Source organism: Atractosteus spatula, chromosome 1, assembly GCF_055471065.1.
Source record: "Atractosteus spatula isolate fAtrSpa1 chromosome 1, fAtrSpa1.hap1, whole genome shotgun sequence".
In the NCBI taxonomy this organism is placed as follows: Eukaryota; Metazoa; Chordata; class Actinopteri; order Semionotiformes; family Lepisosteidae; genus Atractosteus; species Atractosteus spatula.
Genome location: NC_142706.1, coordinates 7,864,383 through 7,883,970, shown reverse-complemented (window position 1 = coordinate 7,883,970; position 19,588 = coordinate 7,864,383). Strand labels below are relative to the sequence as shown.

The window sequence follows — 19,588 nt, the reverse complement described above, 5'->3', positions numbered from 1 at the left end:
AATAACTGATTAAGCAGTTACCTGACAGTATGCAGAAACAGATGTTTGAAATCCAAATTCACATTTGTTTTTGTCAGTGTGAAAATGAAATACCCTTCTGTGGAGGAAAATAAAGTTCACATATAGCAATTTGTCCAGCTGTAGTAACAATAAAGCCTGCAAAATTGAATCAGAGCTGCAGACATCACACCATTTGTATTTCAAGACTGTTGAAAGCCAGGGCCTGCCGATAGGTTCAAATGGTTAAGGTGCTCATCAGAGCGCAAGCTGAGCTCTGTGATCACAGGTTCGAGCCTGGGTCATGTCAGTAGCTGACAGCAACCAGAATTCCCCATGCATTGTGCACAGCAGGCTCAGTGCCGCTGAAGGTTGTGTGGGATTAGTTGGACAGTGCTCTCGCAATGAGGACTGTAAGGTTTGCTTTTTGCTCATGTCAAGGGAAGGGATTTCTGTATCCTTTTTCTGATAGAGAGGGGCTTAACAAGATATTTTGGTACTCAAACAGAAACTTCATGTGTTTGTACTTGTATTCTGGTCTTACATAAATCATAGTCTTTAAAAAAGTCACTCTTGTTTAATCATGTTGATTATAGTTATAAAAATAGCAGCTGTATCTTTAGTGTCTTCATTATAATTTTGTGTTTTCAAAGAAAAAAGATATCTTAAGTCTTAAAAACCTTTATACTGTAGGTTAATTTTAATTGTTTCCAGATTTCCAGATTTTTTGAAAATTGTGAACTTTATATCAGCCTTCAATGAAGGCTTTACATGCTAATTTTGGCTATTATTAATATGCTTCCCTTTCAAAGAATTCACAATCATTGTTAAACCAAAATCAACTGTGCCAATCACACAGACAAACATCTCTTATTTCCCCAGCCTAGGTCAGGAATGGCCTCAATAATTTCTGCAGAGTTTGAAATGTTTTGAGAACTACTGTGGTTTCATTCATGCTTCCTTTTCTTCCAGGCTGTGAATATACTGCATCTGAGAAATCAGACCAGGCTGACTCACAGTGGCCTGTGAGCCTGTGAGAGAGAGGCTGCCAAAGGATGCTGGTGCCAAGCTGTCGGATGATGAACATAGCCAGGCCAGCGGTGCTGCTCCTGTGCTTCCTTTTCCTAGCTGAAGCTGAGAGTAAGTTGCAGCTACAAGTTCACGTAAAACGTGCTTAATTGACCATTATTATTATTATTATCATCATCATCATCATTTTTACTGTTGAATTGATATTAACATGCAAGGATATCCTAGCAGTTGAAAGATATATATGTAATCTAAAATCAACGAAACGTGAGTTGTCGTCACGGTGCAGCAACAGGTTCTGTAAATAGAGGTTTACATTGCGTGTTTGACGAGTGCAGATTGAAGTGGACATCTGGTACATTACCTGAAGGGCAGGGAAGGTTGGTCACTGCGGTGGAGTAAGTTTCTGTTTCCTGTACTTCATGATTTTTTTCCCCACATGATTTTGGGGAGCTAAACACACCATACAGTGAAATGTCAGAGTCTTTTTTTAGAGTATATTTTGGTCTTTGCTTCCTTAAGTAATGACTTGCTAAGGCAAAGTGCATCATTTATAAAATATGGCTGGAATAATAGAAAAATTTATAATTTTGAGTAATTGTGTAGCCCTTGTTTGTACATGATTCCTTTATTTCCACACGTGGTTTTCATATCATTCAAATATATGTGTAATAGTGGGTAACACACCTAAATGACTCGAGTTGTATTCATTTTCCTTAACTAATTTCTCAAATAAACATTGTGAAGTACAAGCCTTTAAAAAAAAACCTCACAGATTCAGTGTTAAATCTGTCTATAATTTCAATAAACAACCTGTAATTTTGATCTTCACACTGTTTTGCATCGCAGTAATAGCATGTAAAAACCATGTAAAAATATTTTTGTTTTCAGTTAAGGCAACTTAAAAACATGACACACAGCATACTTTTTCTGAATGTAGTTTATAAAAGTCCAAGGCGCTGTTTAGGTTAATTTGAAAACAGCTGTAATAAAAAAAAATAAACAGTTGTGCTTCTGGTCCCATTAAAATGCAATACCCAGTCTCTCTGTCACAACAGCTGCTCTGATATAATATTTTTGACAGCTGTGCTGGTTTATACTATCAAAGCCAAAGCAAATTGATCGTGGGTCTGGGGACTGTAGAAGCTGTAAAATAATGATGGAGAGAAAGCAAGCTGGTGTCCACTGTTTAACCGTGGAAATAAATGTAATTAAGGAGTCAAACGTATTTAAAAATACAAATTTGCTGTAGGGTTTCTGTTTGGGTGGAAATGAGATTTTAAAAAAATCCAGCACAAATGCTCCGTCCTACTGAGACTGCAGTCTACAATTTCTTATGAGAGGCACTACATCTGCATAAATACTTAAACAGCTCAGAGCTCCTGCCATCTGCACTGTAAGTGGTGGTGAATGCTTTAAAGCCTATAGCTTGATCCATCAAAAAAATGCAGTAGGTCTGGAAGTATTTCCCTGTTGGCGATGAAAAATTGTTCCAGTCCATATGGGATGCCACAGCGGCACAGAGACTAGGAACTTGAGAAAAATGAAGAAGCTGACCTTGAATGTTCTGTTGATGCCACATTCTTTCAGATTATGACACATGTTTTGCGGAGGTCTCTTTCATAGGGAAAGTGTGGATAAACCAAAGTGGAATTTTAAGGAGGCTGTTCAATACTGCCTCAAACTACTGCCATTCGAACACTAGTCACAGCATGTCTTTTTGAAGGGATTCCCTCTAGTAGGCTACGAATAAGTGTATGCAGCATAATGTGCACTGCTTAGATAACTAGCAAAACTCTACACATTTCACGATATCCTGTAGCTTGTGTAACATCTGACCCTGATGATTCCTAAGAGGTGAAATTGACCCAAATACAGATAGGCATTGCAATTGAAAGATTTAGTCTTTTGACAAACTGAATCAATAAGACTAATTTTATTTTTAGTTATAGGACTATTAACCTGATATCTCACTTAGGTGAATGTGCTTTTTAGTGTAAATTACACTGCAGAGCTCCTGCAATAATGCACTTAGACCAAGCACTATAAACACTAGGTCATATTATTTTCTACGAAGGGAAGAGTTTTAATTTGTACATCAAATAGGTCTTGGAAAAGCACAAAGCACGGCTTAATTGTCTCTAGTAAACTAGAAAGAAGGCAATCAGATGACCTTCTGGTCTTGTTAACAGTGTCATGCAGAGCTTAATGAATAAAATAGCCGCTGCAATCTGCAACTGAGACACCTGAACAGGCACTTGTCATCAAAGTCCACAGGGTGACGTTTGTGTGTGTGTTTTCTAAAAACATTAAATAAGACCAAACACAAAAAATCGGGTTTAATATTTAGCTTCCATTAAACAATATTACATGGAAGCTTTTGTCTAAGTGCATTTAAAACTGAGAACAGGAAGTACTCTTTTAACCAAAAGGTAATGGGAGTTTGGAACAAGAAATCCAGACAAGTTATTGAAACCAGAACCCTGGCTTCTTTCAAGAAATGGTGAGATGAAATCCTTGGATCAGTTAACTACTATCGAAAGGTCTAGTTGGGCCAAATGGCTTCCCCTTGTTAGCAACCTTTCTTAAGTTCTTAATCGTTCTTAGAAAACGTGAGGGAAGACCCGTGTCTTCAGTTGAGACACAAGCATCTTGGATACATTGTATCTTTGTATCAATTTTCAAGAACTTTTAAGAACCTGATTTTCTTTCACAATGTTTTAACATTTACAAACTGTGATATTTTTACCATAATCATTGGTTTTTCACTCGGTTTCAGTTGGTTACTATCTTGTATCATGTGACAGTGGACAGAACCGGTTGTCCATTTTGATCGAGTGCTATGAAGGAAGAATTCATTCGTATTTTTCCACTGGATCACATGCTGTACTTCTGGACTTCTGTACAAGTACAGCTAGTGGTATACCCAAGTCATTGCCACATGTGATTTCAGTGGTAAATATCCTTGTCCATAGAGACTCAGCAGCAAAAAACCTAAATCTCTAGGGATTACTGGTAGTGGTTTAGACTGTTATCCCTCACAGACAATTTAAAAAAAATCTTTAGCGCTTCCTATGGTATATCCTTCAACAGGATTGTATGGCTTTTTGGTCTCTGACTTCATTGGTAATATTTGAGAGAGCATTGTACATGGCTTCTTGCCTTATCCTTTTAAATACCTGTAATATTTATATTAGTTCTACCTTGAGTGTTCAGTCATCAAAACGCAGCACTCACAGGTTTTTTTTTCCACACGAGTTATATTACATCCTATGAGATTTATTTATTATTTTAGATTCTTTCCTTCCCTACTGCCTTCGACAGCTTTTGGCTAATTCAGCTCTGCATAATAGTGTTTTAATTGATTGTTTCCAGTTGCAAGGATAGTATGGTGTCTGAGGGAGTAATAACTTTTTGCATCAGATAAATATTGGCAAACAGTATTTACATACTGCAGATATTTACCTAAAAATCTGATAAAAAAATATGTGACAATAAAAATAATTTTATCCTTCTCCAAAAATATTCTTGTTTTTTCTTGTTTGAATAATTTTACAAATCAAACTTATTTTAAAATTGAATTTTAAAAAATGCTTTGATATGACCAAAGTATATTATATTTTAGATTTGCAGAAACTGTTCCCTCATATAAGGTTAATCCTCAAAGTAGAAGGTATATAGTGATCTGATGGGATGCCAATCCACAGCAGAGCATGCTAACTGATGGATAATGTAGAGACACCATTTAACCTAGATAAAGATTTTGGATGGTGGTAAGGGAACTGGAGTCCCTGATAAAAATCCATGGACAACCAGCAAATTCTACACAGAACTCATTCCAGTTTGGAATCAATGTCAAGAGTTATGAAGCTGCAGTGCTAATCACACCACTATGCCACCCAAGAATGGAATTATTTGAATTAACATTTTTTCTTAGAAATAAACTTTCCTTAAATGTAAAATCTAATAACTTTTCAACATTTGGATTCATGTGTGTCCAGTATCTGATCGTTAATTTTTTGTGCTACTTTTCCTTAACTTTCTTTGTTTTCCGCTGTTTTGGATGTAAACCCGACTCTGCAGATGTTCCTGGATACAAAGGCATTCCCTAAAAAACGTGCTGTATTTGTGATTTTCATTGCATTCTGTAAACAGTTCATACAGACTGATTGGTACGTCACGTCTGCACTTATTTTCATTGTCAAGAATTTTTAAAATCATTATTTAAACTACCTTATCGTAGCCAGAAATGGCTAATGGAAATAAGTTCTACGTATTTATCCTGTGTGCAAATGGCATAATTAATTAGGTAAAAAAAGGAAAATTTGACTGTAAAAATTGATTTGCTATTCCTTTTTTTACATAGTAGTCACTTTGTAACCTGGACCTATGAGATCTTTGATGTATAAACTTACTAAATATGTGCATGCGGATGTTATATGCACATCTTTTGAAAAGCCTTTAGGTTTGCTTTAAGCTTATATCCTTAAGTGAAAAACCTTTAATGTGTTTCTCTTAGGAGCCTTATAATAGTTGGAGCACAACATTGGAGGAAATAAAAGCTAATGATACTGTGTTCCCAATGATGTGATGCTGTAAATCTTGGTAAACTTGTGCTTTATATTTTTCCTAATAAAAAATTGTAATATACAGTTGTATTTGCATAAGCCTTTGAGGCTCTTCTCAAATTAGCATTTTTACAACAGTTCAAATTAAATCCCACTGCTTAATTTGCCTGCACAGTAATTTGATTTAAATCAGGTCCACTTTTTTTCCTTTTAATTGCATATCTTTTAAAAGATGCAGCTAGATAAGTCGTTTTTAAGGGGGCAGATGTGATAAAGGACAAAATAGAAACACAAGAATTGACCTAGCTCCAGATCTTTTTTTGTTTATATGTTGACCAGCTTAATGGCTTTCGTTCCACCTGAGCAAAATCCGCAGGTGTAGGGCTTTCTAGTTACAGCATTTCTTTAGACTGAATTGGAAAACAACACTCTAGGCACTCTCTTTATGCTGAAGCTGTTTAATTAAATCCAAGTTGTTGGGTTGCATGGTATCTGATTGTAAGACAAAGCAAATATAATTAACAACAAAGATATCTTAAGATCTTAGATTGCATCTCCTGTGATGTGATAACCAAATATACTTTTTTATTTCCTTGAATGGAATTACTATACACAAAAGAACATTTGATTTTGACATTGGTACAGCATTTTGGTGTACTCTTTTGACAGAAGAAAAAAATAGAATCTATTGTTCATATTCTCAGCACATATGATCAATATTTGATTCCTTTTCAAAAAACTAAACCTGGGCAGTTTTTTATTAGTCTCCTGTATTTTTTGCAACTCTGTTAAACAGCTAAATATTGTAGTTTTTTTTACAATATTAGAAAAGGAGCTTTTGCTACAGGTTATACAGTATTTGTGTCCTGCTGACTCAGCCAGTGACAGTAACTATGAAAATGTTCAGACTTGGTGCATAGCTGATATAGAGCTGGGAAGGTACAATTAAAACATGACTATTGACATTGAAAAGCATGTACTATGGTTCTCTTTTGGCCTACACACAATGAAAGAGCAGAATGCAGAGGCATGGAAAGTACATTACATAAGTTAATTAAGATTTAGCTATTGGCTGTAATTTCATTTTTAAACATGCTTTCTTTTAAAGGGTACTGATTTGCTTCTAGGTGAATCTGATGTGAAAAGAAACATTTTTGCTTTAAAGAGAACAAGGCCTTAGCACATACAATAGCAGGTGGCTCTAAATGGCAGTTGCTTCAAGGGTAAGAAGGATGAGTTAAGTAAATTGTTGCTAATTAGTAGTAATGTGGGTGGCATGGTAGTGCAGTGGTTAGCATTGCTGTCTTGCAGCACTTCAGTTCCTGGGATGCTATCTGTGTGGAGTTTTGGATGTTCTTCGCATGTTTGTGTGGGTTTTTGCTGGGTGCTCCTGTTTCCTCCAACAGTCCAAAGATATACTGTTAGGTTAATTGGCTTCTGGGAAAATTGGCCCTGGTGTGAGTGTTTTGTGTTTGTGTCTGTGTGTGTCCTGTGAGGGATTGCGGTCTTATTCAGGGTGTATCCCACCTTGCTCCCTGTTGTTTGTCATCATATGCTTCAGCTTCTCCATGACCCTGGATTGGATAAAACCAGTAGAAAATGGATGGACTGTAGTTTTGTTATTTTCATTTAACAAGTATAATAGAATGTATTGTGATATTGATACAGTATTATTTTAATACAGTTGTAATTTCTTTGATCAAGTTGGAAAATGTGCTGCACAACAAGGTGGGTTAGTTATGATGATTGATTGAGAATGATGAATCCAGAAGACTTGTAGTTATTTCTTCTATGAAAACCTATAAAAGTATAAATCCATCAATTCTCTGAGGACATTCTCTTTTCTTTAAAGGCCAAATCTAATATAAAATCACAAATCACACCTAAACTACACCAAACTGCAATCCAGGATGTGTTAGAGCATTGTGTAGTAACTGTGCTTAAGAAACATCTCTATTATCCCACACTAACAATCTCAAAATCATTGCCATCATAAGGCTAACAGCTTTATCTCATAAAGTAAGTAGTGTGAGCCTGCATTATCCTGAGAGTTGAACATGATACTGTACATATCTGCACCTTCTCTTTCCTACCATTGAGGCAACTGTGCATCTTATATACTAAAAAAAGACCTTTGGGTTTTTAGGTTGTTGTCTCCCTACATGAGAACAATGCGTGGTTACAGTATTACAGGAACATTTATTTACATCTGTTTACTACTGTAGCCATTTTAAATGTTTTCATTATTTCCATCACACTGTTCTCACTATGCTGATTTGTGTGTCCTGACTCTTTCTTTGGCACTAAGACTAATGATTCACAGCAGTTATTTATTGTATTATTGGCATGTTATTCATTGCAAAGCACATTAGTGGCTATGTAAATAAAACTTAATTACAAGAACAGCTTAATTTCCTAATGTGCCATGCAATATAGTTGTCCTTGAGCGCCAGAAAAACAGAACATTTCTAAATGAGGTAAACTGACTTACAGAACTGAGTGCGTTTTAAGCAGTTAAATTAATTCTTATCTTGGAGGAACTACAGGCTTGAATGCAGTTATTTTCTTTGTTTCTGCTACGTTTCATGAAATAAGTAGTGTATGGTTAATGTTGGTATAAAACACTTTGAAACCCTTGCAAAAGGTTTTCACTTTTTCTTATTACTGCACAAAATAATCTTTTTTCTCTGTGGGGATCAGAGGACAACAAGGGTTTCCTCCTGAAAAATAATAGATCAGGCTTATTAATTCTGGCAATGTCTGATTATTTCAGTATCCCGCATACAAAAGTGAAGGCACAGAAAATGTGAAACACGAGTCAGGAAAGTAATTGATAGTCCTGGAAATAAAACCACTTAGCATAGCGTTGGAAGGAAGGCTTCACAACCGCTAAGCTACAAAGGCTCCAAGCAGTTCTGCAACTGTAGACTTTTATCAATTCGGTGTTCTATCATGACTTTCAAGGGCCTTGCTTCAAAGTCAATTTGAATCACATCAGTGGAACCACCACAGTTTGCTTCCTGGGGTAGTTGTAATTGCTAGTTACCCAGGAGGTAAACTCCTAGGTGGTGATTTTAACCACTAGGCATCCATTTCTTTGAACTCCTGCAGCATTCTGGCTCAACTAGAAACATTCACGCTTCTAATTAGTGATACAAGGTTATACACAGTTGTTAAAGCTACGCATTAGAAATAAGAGGGTAGTTCTGGTTTGGGTGAACTTCGGTTTTTGTAGGCTAACATAAAGATCTTACAGGAAACAAGTAATAGGTTTATTCCATGCTGAAAAGAGAAGAAAGAAAACACAACTCTTCAGCTGTGGACCCTTCTTCGGGTGTAAGAAAAATAGGGCAGTCAGCAAAGATAATATAGCATGGGAAAACAAAAGCCAGGAGAGAGGAGGAGGTGGGAGCAGGGGAGAGGCAGAGTGGCCAATCAAGTGGTGCGAGGTTGAGAGAGGTGAGGAAAGGTGTGAAACGAAACTTACAAATGAAAAGAGAGAATGGAAGAAAACAACTCTGTTGTTGAGAGAAGGGGAAAGATGTGAACCAAGTTTCAGGATAATTGTAGTTTCTGATGTCTTTCTGGTATAGGAGTTAAGAAACCCTACTTTAAGAATGCAGATTTAGATCAGTGTGATCATGGCCGTCAGAGGTGAAATGAGAAACTATGGGCTTGGAGAATTCTTTACAGCCCTAAAACGTTCTCTGAAGCGGTCTCTGAGTCTCCTTCCTTTTTCCCCAATGTAGATGGCTGGGCATTTACTGCAAGAGATACAGTAAATTTAGTTGCTGGAGATACAAGATGCCATCTGGATGATCTGGAATTGTCCTGAGGGGCCTTGAATGAGTGTGGTGTTAGATATGTACTTGCAGGTGATACAGTGAGCTCTGTTGCAGGGGAAAGTACCAGGCGTGGATGATTACTGAGGGTGGTCAAGGGAGCCGTGAACAAGAAGTTACGCAGATTATGGGGTCGGCGATATGAGATGATAGGGCAGTCAGGAAAGAGGGCCCCAATGGAGGGATTGTCCTGTAGCATAGAAAAGTTGCCGTTAATGGTCCTGGGGTTACAGAGTGTGTTAGGGTGGTAGAGAAGATCTTATACCTTTAAATCACATAAGGGCTTATTGTGCTAAAGTAAGTGATCTACTGAAAACATCTAAAAGATAATAAAGTCTTCCAATAATGATAGAAACTTACAGGAAGTGATACTAATTAAAAAATACAGAACAGTAGACTAAAGATTTGAAAGTATTTTTTTCAGCAGTTTTTCATGTTGATGTGCTTTTACTCTTCCTGGAGAAGGGTTTTAACAATCTGACCTCCATAATTTACTAGGTAAATAATTAACTGAATCAACCGATACACTTTCTGTGTTTCATAGCCTGTTTATGTAAACGTTTCATAAGCGGTTTTCTTGTGTTAGCTGACACTTATTTAAATGCAGTTAGTGAAAAGAAATTAACCATAGGACTGTGGTAAGTTCTGTTCTTCCTGTTGTTTGTTAAAACACATATCTGTAGTACTGTAGGTTTCTGATGATTTGCTTATAACAACAGTTTATTCATTATTTCAAGAAGTGATCATTTTTAACAGCATTAAAGTAAACTAGGGCTTCAAAGTCACTTGGATGTGATTGTTCAATTTATCATAGGCAGACCATCTGCTTTGTTTTCCCATATAACAGTATAGAGAATGACTAAAGCAGTTTTATCTCCCAGAAAGAAAAAAGGCCACTTATAGTCATATATTTTTTTAATTAAATCATACAGTCTGGGCATAGCTGAATAAAAGCACCCACTTCAAATATGAATAGGCACGCACATACCCCTCAATCAATAGTATTTCCATCAAGACAAGTGCATTCTCCAAGGTTTACACCTCAAAAGTAATTAGTTGTCGTCAAGGTGCTGTTGTTTTACTGTTTGCCTCAAAAATCACTAATGAGTGCTATTGAACTGCAGAACCTGCAGAAGGCTGGCTTCTTTATTTTTTTCAATAGAAAACTCCGGCATTGTACCACAGATTCCTGCAGGTGACACCTCTAATACCCCTTCATGATGAAATCGTTGGTCAGTCTTAAGGGTATATGGCCAAGAAGAACTGAGCATTGCTGTGTGTTAAGCAAGTGATCATCTCCAGTCAATTAGTGACTTAATTATCTACTCTAATTAAGTGAATGTATAACAACAACCTTAGAGTCTATTAATTGTCAAGAGATCCTTATGGTTTAAAGCTTGTCCTTGGAGGGTTTAACACAGTGCCACTTTATATCATGATTTCAGGATGTTCACTGGCAAGGAAGTATATTGTGTTTTTTTTTACAAATGTTAAACGGATGTAATATATATATACATGTATTTAGTTAAATATCTATATTATCTTAAGTGTTTCAAATATAAGAAAAACCATTCTATAATAAGTAATGAAAAAAAGATATGAGCACACTATACAAGACAAATTTACAATGACTTGTTGTTCCCATCTCAAGTGTAACGGGAGATTTTTTTAATTGGATGGAAGACTCGGTGGTAGATCTCCACTTTCTTGAGCCTAGACAAGGAATTAGCTGTATAGCAACCTATGCTGAATAGTAGAAAGCAATTTTGGGGGGGGGGTGGATAAGAGACTAAGGCACGTTTCATTACACTTAGCTGTGCAGTTTTAAATGTCAGTTTTCTGTGCCAATAGGGAGCATTTGCCTAGGGGTTAATTATGTAGCTCCATCGCCTTAGAGAGGTGTGTGAAGGAAGTGTCTGGTCTGAAGAGATAAAGCTGCAGTCTTTACTTTAGCTTATTTTCAAACACCTTATTTTAATAGGAGATCCCCAAACTCTACATTATGCTTACTAGCAAAACAGAGTAAATATATTTGCATTTACGACTGAGATTGATTCCACATGTTCTGACTTGCTTTCCTGTGCTTCTGTGGGATGAAATGCGTTTGCTTTGCATTTTTGGCCTCACCACAGCAGCCCGCTTTACTACTGGCATATTTTAGGCTCTGCAGATGAATGTCAAAATAAAGGCACTAGAACTCATTAACTTTTTCTGGTTTATTTTTCAGCCAAATATATGAGCAGAAGATTATCCAATTAAAAGTGAAAATGCAGTTGAGCCTCACAGACATAAAGGACACGCTGGCTGAAACAGGGCCAGCTTTATGGAAATCACTGTCATTTTCGATGATGACGGGTATTAAGTGGCTGCTGGAGCAGAATATTGAGATGAGATATAAGGTTTTTTCATTAATGTTCTCAGTTCCCCTTTCCCTCTGCTCATAGATACAGATGCAGCCATTCAAAGTGCGCGTCACAGACACGTACCGCAGGTGACGTCGCTCAGTATGACGCAAGATGACGCGTGGCACCGCAGTACGTGATTGGTTGACCGACAGGGGCACTCGTGGTCCGTTGGTCTGTCGTAGAAAGACTTACAGTAAAAACGTCTTTGCTGTGCCCGTTGTAGATATTGAATTTTACCACTGAAGGGAAATCTTAGTAGCTGAGCATAAAAAGAATAGGAGCATACTGTAACGCGTGTGAAGGCCATAAACGATATTAATTTTGGAACATAAACATACAGTATATACTGTAGCTGGTCTTGGTACTTTAAAGAAAAAAATACACACCAGTATTCCATTTCTCCCTAAACATTTTAAGCTTTGAAGTCTTTAACTAACATGATACCGGAGTCAACAAGCATACTTTTAGAATTTGATTAAAAGGGAATATAATATGGAATCGCGTATCTAAAGAATTTAATAACGGTATTCGTGTGCTGCGACAGGGCTGTGTAGGGCTTTTTCGCCTGCCTGTTCATGCGAGCTGTCTTCTAGCCGACTGGTCTAGGTGCGTGACTAGCAACTGGGAGGTTGTGTGATCGAATCCAGCTGGTGCCGGACTTTTCTTTTAACAAACATTTCTTCGAAAAAATAGAATAGCGATATTATGGACAATAAATTGACTTTTATATTTCAAAATATCGCAACATGAACGATATTTGCGATATTTTGAACATATCTTCCCTTCTGACAGCGGTTCCTCCTTCTATTGTGTGTGTGTGTGCAACAGAGTAAATTTTTATAGAGAAATGGAGGCTGGACAGTATGCGTTACAATATAAACATTTATATTGATTTAAATCGTGTTCTGATTTAAATCGCAAACGCGTGTTTAATTATGTGTTTTTTAATCATAATCAGGCTAATGCATTTCTACATTTTCTGTATGAACCAGCTTAGAGGTTCATACAGAAAGACAGCTTGTGTTTAAATTGAGTGTAAGGTAATTTATGCTTCTAAAGTCATGGTCAGCATTTATTATTGTACTGTGCTGTAAACTTTTTCTGTGCCTAGTCACATTATTTTATAGCGTTTTTATTGCGTTATTAAATCCGGTGGCGCTGTGTGTTAGAGTAGTTTCCTGACTCCCTTGTCACATGGTCTGTGATTGAATCCCATAGAACTATGACTTTATTTTTTAACAAACATTTCTTTGAAAAAATGAAACGTTTCCCTTGGTCAGAGATTAAATAAAACCTCACTCGCACCAAACAAATTTATATTTCTAAATATCACAAAATACGTTCATTGTCTTCCAATCGAGTCGAGTTGACATTGGAAGCCTGCCACACCCGGACTGTTAAACCAACGCATTAGCACGTCAAAGCCCATCGAGGGTATTGAGCCAGTATTGCCTTTAGTATTCCCCCCTCTCCCCTCAATTCAATTCAATTCAAGGTGTTTTATTTGCATGACAGATGGGTACAAGCAGTGTTGGGTATGTATATTGTAACGCTTACGGCAGACAGGCACTGTGTAAGAGCCGGCGCACCAGAGCAGCGCACCGAGGGAGCGTCTGCATTTCTAACTTAGTTTTTAAAATTAGTCAAGCAATATGAAGCATCTCCTTTTACTTAGTGCCTGAGCATAAAAAGAATAGGAGCATACTGCAACGCGTGTGAAGTCCATAAACGATATTAATTTTGGAACTTAAACATACAGTATATGGCTGGTCTCGGTACTTTAAAGAAAACATACACACCAGTATTCCATTTCTCCTAAACATTTTAAGCATCGAAGTCTTTAACTAACGCGATACCGGAGTCAACAAGCATACTTTTAGAATTTGATTAAAAGGGAATATAATATGGAATCGCGTATCTCAAGAAATTAATAATGATATAATTATATTCATGTTGCAAAAGAACTGCAACGGACATAAAAACTCCCTTGCTTTTAACAGAGCGTTCCATAATTTCTAACTACGAAAATGCCAGGTGAAAGGATTTGTAAACATATTTTGTTAAAGCAAGTCAGAACCCATTCAGAGCCTACATTACATTTTAGCGTTTCATTCTGAGCAGAAGACCCTCACACCTGAAGAAGGGGGAGGTGTTTTTCGCTGGAAATCTCGCCTGCTTCTACTTTACAACCGGAGTGCTGGCTGTGACGAATTAAACCGGTATTACAGGTTACAATCACAGACCATGTGACATGGGAGTCAGGAAACTAACACAGCGCCACCAGATTTGATAACGCTATGAAAACGCTATAAAATAATGTGACTAGGCACAGAACAAGTTTACAGCACAGTACAAAAATGCTGACCATGACTTTAGAAGCATAAATTGCCTTACACTCAATTTAAACACAAGCTGTCTTTAGCCCTCTAAGGTGGTTCATACAGAAATGTAGAGATCCAGGCTCAGAACACACAGCTTCATTAGCGAATACATATGCAGGACAACTAGAGAAGACGTTTTACAGAGGATGGATTTTTAGAAACATCCCATCAGTGACATCACTGAAGTCAACTCCTAGGTACTGTAACTGTCGTGTGGATAGTTTCACAAGAATCAGACAAAGGTTTAAGCATCGCTTGTTCTAGATAAAACTGCAAAAAAAAACAACAACCCATAATGTACTTCTTTGCGGCTCTGTTTGCCCAAATCATATATTCACAACGTGAAATCTAGAAAATAATATTACGTAACCAAAATCCGCAATATGGAAACAGAACCTGTGTAATTGTTGATAGATGATGTACTCGTAACATTTTTTCAAGACGAACTACAACATTTAAAAAATGACTTGTATGTACTTGATATCTCTAATCAATCCACGGGTCCCAGCACGAAACGAAAGTAAAACGCATACCGTTTCGCGCTTCTTATTAGTTGCTCAAAAGTAATTTGACCGTATGAAATGCATAATATAAACCTAGAAACATATACGTGAGTAGTACTTAAGCACTGTAGTATCGGTGTTAAGACATACCTCTCAAATACTGTAAATCAAGTTAAAAATATCTCAAGATTCTGGTCATAATGAAACCATGTTTCGTGTATGTTTTCTTTAAAGTACCGAGACCAGCCATATACTGTATGTTTATGTTCCAAAATTAATATCGTTTATGGCCTTCACACGCGTTGCAGTATGCTCCTATTGTTTTTATGCTCAGCTACTAAGATTTCCCTTCAGTGGTAAAATTAGATATGAATATTCAATACTTAAACGGGCACAGTTAAGACATTAAATATACATATACATACTGTATACAGTACAGTTTGCATACGGTAATATGTTTATGTCCCTAAATCAATCTCTTTTATGAGCATGTGAAAGGCATGGTGAATCACTGTACTTTGCATGATTGGAAAAAAATGCGTGATTGCGAAATGCTGTGGCGTTACTTTTACAAAGACGGTCAATGAAAAAAAGAATGTGGACCAGGGCAATACTTTGAGTTTACAGCTTGTCCAAGGTCATTTATTATTAATACTATTATTAATATCTTCGTTAAAGACTTTGATGGCTACAGCTCAAACATGAGAGGTTGAGCTTTATTAGCTCCACCTTGCGGAAATTCCGGATACTATTATTTTGCTAGCGGTATTTACCGGTAACTCGCGGTATTTACCGGTAGCTTGCGGTAGACTGCGTACAGCGTACCGGAAAATAATGCGGTATCGCCCGCGCATTTTGAATGGCTGCATCTGTACACATGTATACATCTATACACATGTTGTTAAAGCCATGTGCATTATGGTCACTTTTGCCTGTGCATATTACAAATATAAGGACACTGTGGTGACTTCAATCATTAGTTAATTCTCTCTTCAATATCAAATATAAAAGAAAAATCTGTATCACTTTCATTAAGAGGAGAGACAAAATGAGTATCATTATATATAGCATAACTGCAGTATATATTTACTCTATTTAATGACAAATTCAGTAACTATAACGTAGCTAATGGCAATATTAAACAATATTTGTACGTGTATGCAGCAGAACTGATCAACACAGCAAAGTGTTCTTAGATGAAAGTAATTTACTATGTAAGACATAATGCTCAAGACTTTTTTCAGTGTCCCTTTACATACAGCGTCAATATTTGTACGTTAATGTTTCATTGGGCCTTCTTAGGTGGTAGCATTTGCAGTTGATCGTGTGTGCTTTCAGATTAGTCAGGCTTTTAGTCAGGATTCATATATGTTTGTGTACAATTGCTTCAGTCTGAGTGCCCATAACAACTGTTAAGAAGAGTTTCTGCAGATGATTTAATATTATTTTAACATAATCAGTTCAGGAAGCAATGCCTTGGATGTAACAGATAGCTAGGGAAAACATGACTTCACTTTGATTGATTCTTGTGCACATACAAGGAAAGAGGAAGTGAAGTACAATTGTAAGAATACCGCGAACTGTCTCTTGCATAGAAAGGGAAATCTGAGCTCTTACAGATGCAGTATGGCTAATGGAGTCAAGAGAGGTGCATTCCCCACAGTAGAAGCCACAACCAAGCCATTTACAATGATACAAAAGTCTTGTTCTCAATATATTTGTTGTTGTGATAGTATTATGAAGAATATTATGCATAGCAATAGACGATTTAAATACTCCTCATACCCAAATTTATCAAGATGTTTTAAAATATGTTTTCTGCATTGCACCACTACCTTCCTGAAAAGCTAGGTTAAAGGGATTTTACAGTTGAAATCTTTAAAGAATTGGTAGTAGTCAAGGGTGGCGAGGAAGGGTAAAAAGTTATAGTTTCCCATAGCATTAGCAAGAGTGTGGGTTCTGGATTTTCAGGGCTTACTTTTTGTTACATACTGTCACATACTGTAAATATGTTACATACTGTAAATGTGCATATGACAATTTCTGTTTCCCTGTTAAGAGCGTTAAAGGTTTTTCATAACTGCCAATTTTGAAACAAAGCAAGATGCTTTTCACTTAACATCTCAGCCACTGAGTGTTTTACCTGTTTACAGATAACTGATTAGTGCTGATCACTAGTTCCAGAGTCCATTTAATGACAACTTTCAGTACCCTAGTTTTAGCAGTCTATAATGTATATGTGTATATGATGAAACCTTTATCGTCACTAGAGTTGTTGAACATGTTCTCATATTCTTTTCAACACAAAGATGATGTCTGTGGTTTATAATAATCTTAGCCACAATATTTAACATGATTATGGTAAATAATGATAAAAAAACATCCCATACCCAGAGGGTAATGAAAACGTTTTTGTAAATCGGGAACAAATGACTGCAACATAGCTGCTAATTGCTTTTTAAGGGGATGTATATTGCTGAAAAATAAAAACCGAAAAGATGGAATACTGGTGATGGGCTAACCCACCTTTGGCAGCGAGGCACACCAAGTTTGCCATGATACGTCCAAAAACATTTCTCTCAGTTATGCCAGGCTTGTGTAGGTATTGTAAGTCAGTCAGCATTGTTTGAACATAAGATAAGGATTATTCAGATATGGTCTGGGAGTGACATTACCAGTCAAAATTAAATTCAATGATTCCTCCACCAGGTGTTTTTGTCATGAAAAAGGAGCACATCATCATGATGGCAAGTACATGGTACAGTATGACATGCAGCGGTGTTGTCTGTGAGCTGTGAGCTGCCAGTAAAGACTTTATCAATCATCGCAGAGTGCTAATGTTCTCCCACAGGATGCTCCAATCTAGTCCAGTCAGCTTTTAATTAACCTTGACCCATTAGATATTACATGTGACCTTTGGACCATGGTCTATTGTTGATGTGATCAATGCACGACAAAGCCTTCAGATTGTATAGGTGACTGTTTTAAAAAAAAATGGTAGCTTGGAGGTAAACGTTCAATTGCTTGTGCTGCAATGTGATTCCATAACCTTCGGCTGGTGTTGTCACAGTCATTTTGCATTTTATAGTTACTTATAAATCAATAGTTACTTTTTGTTTACTTTAATTGTAATTTAATTTGAAGTCTTATGAGAAAATAACTTTGGGGGATAGAGTGGGCAGCAAGCCAAACACAGAGCGAGCATCAGGGTACAATGTGGTTGCCCTAGATGCTCACAGATGTCTATGAGACTTCTCAGTCAGCAATAGTTGATACACCTGCACATGTGATGTACAGCTCAGTTGCTTCTCATAACCTGAATTTCTAGCTGATGCTTTATTACTCACCAACCACTGCTTATAAACCTTGAGGCTGTTGGAATTGACAGTTTAGCCAGGTCTGATGTTATCATTTAGGCATGTGCTCAAACATTCATGCCTTTTGTGAGGTCACTATTTTAGCTTTCTAAAAATAAGGATATTTTATAATCGCTTCCTGGACTGTACATTCCTGTCAGAAGAGCATGGAGAGGTACTTCATCCTTGAGTGATGTTTTTGTCACAGTAACCAGATATGTATTAGAGGACAGACTGAGAAACCTTCAATAAATTGACTTTGACTAAAAGAAGTACTACAAATACATTGAATCATATAGCACATTATCATTAGACAAGGTTGATGTGCTTATTTTAGAAAGTGAAGACAAATTTAGCTTTTATGGTAAACACTTTGAACATACAGAAAAGTGTATGGGGATAATGGGCAGTGAAGAAACTGCATTCTAGTTGTCTTGCAGTCTCCAAAACAAAAGGCTGAATGATCTGAAGGAACAGAGAAAAGTGCAGAAAATGTAATCCATCAGGTAAAGGGTTATGTCATTTGGCCTTGTTATGCTGAGATTTGGCCTTCATACACTGTACCAAACACATGTTTTTACAGCAAGGACTAGGACACTCTAACGATGAGGTAAAGTGATTCATTTCTAGTAAATGTGTCAGAAGCAACTGTTAAGATTCTAAACATGTATCAAGAATACACAACATTTCCTGAAATTAAGAAATGTAATTTCTTGTTATATTTAATTACAACCTTTGATAATATACAAACTTGAAATAGAAACATCTGTTTATTCATTGAAAACACTGAATTGGCAAAAAATATTATCGCATATAATGTATTTGTCTATACTAAATATTGTTTTATATCTTTATGTTTCTTTTGTTTTTGGATTTGATATTGTATATATATTTGTCTCTGTGTTGGGATTCTAATTAGTTAAATTGTGCTGCTGTTTTTGGTTGTTGCGGTTATATAGACTATTTTTTTATTATTCTTGGCGTTATTAGATCGTGTTGACCATAAGATCATTTTTGCTTTGGATCAAGTAACAGATTATTCACTTAGAAAAACACTCTGTTGCTTATTTGTAAATGGAAACAAAAGGGTCTGATTGGAGCTTCATGCTAAAATACATAATCTCAGGCACTAGTTAGAAATAATAAAAGCACATCAGGGCTGTAAACAGCTGACCTCCTGTGAGCTGTAGAACAGTAGAATTAAATAACGCTATTTGCAGAGGGAGGGTGATTAGAACAAATGGAATTTAAGTACACTGGAAGAATAATGATAAAGGAAACAATCAGGCTGTAGCAAATTCAATTTTGCAAAATTGAGTATGAGTTTAACCTTAGGGGCCGAGAGATGTTAAGCACTGCTGATGCCTCAGAACAGTAGTAGTGGCAGCCATTAATGCTGTTTGTTTTCACGGAATGTGAAATTTCGTCTAACACGGGAAAGAAAACTAGACTGCCTGGAATTACAGTATCTCCACCTTGCTACACTAAGCATAATTGTCGTTTAGGC

At 36.7% G+C, this 19,588-nt stretch overlaps 1 protein-coding gene across 4 annotated transcripts in view; it reads left to right on the top strand.

The window, feature by feature from the left end:
• ptprda (protein tyrosine phosphatase receptor type Da) overlaps nt 1–19,588 on the top strand; it is a 220,830-nt gene that overhangs the window by 49,322 nt on the left and 151,920 nt on the right. For all 4 annotated transcript variants that reach the window (XM_088913056.1, XM_088912288.1, XM_088911463.1 and 1 more), the window contains exon 2: nt 970–1,137. In XM_088913056.1, the coding sequence (XP_088769182.1) occupies nt 1,053–1,137 (85 nt within the window). In that variant the 5' untranslated portion in view covers nt 970–1,052. The remainder of the gene's footprint in view (nt 1–969; nt 1,138–19,588) is intronic.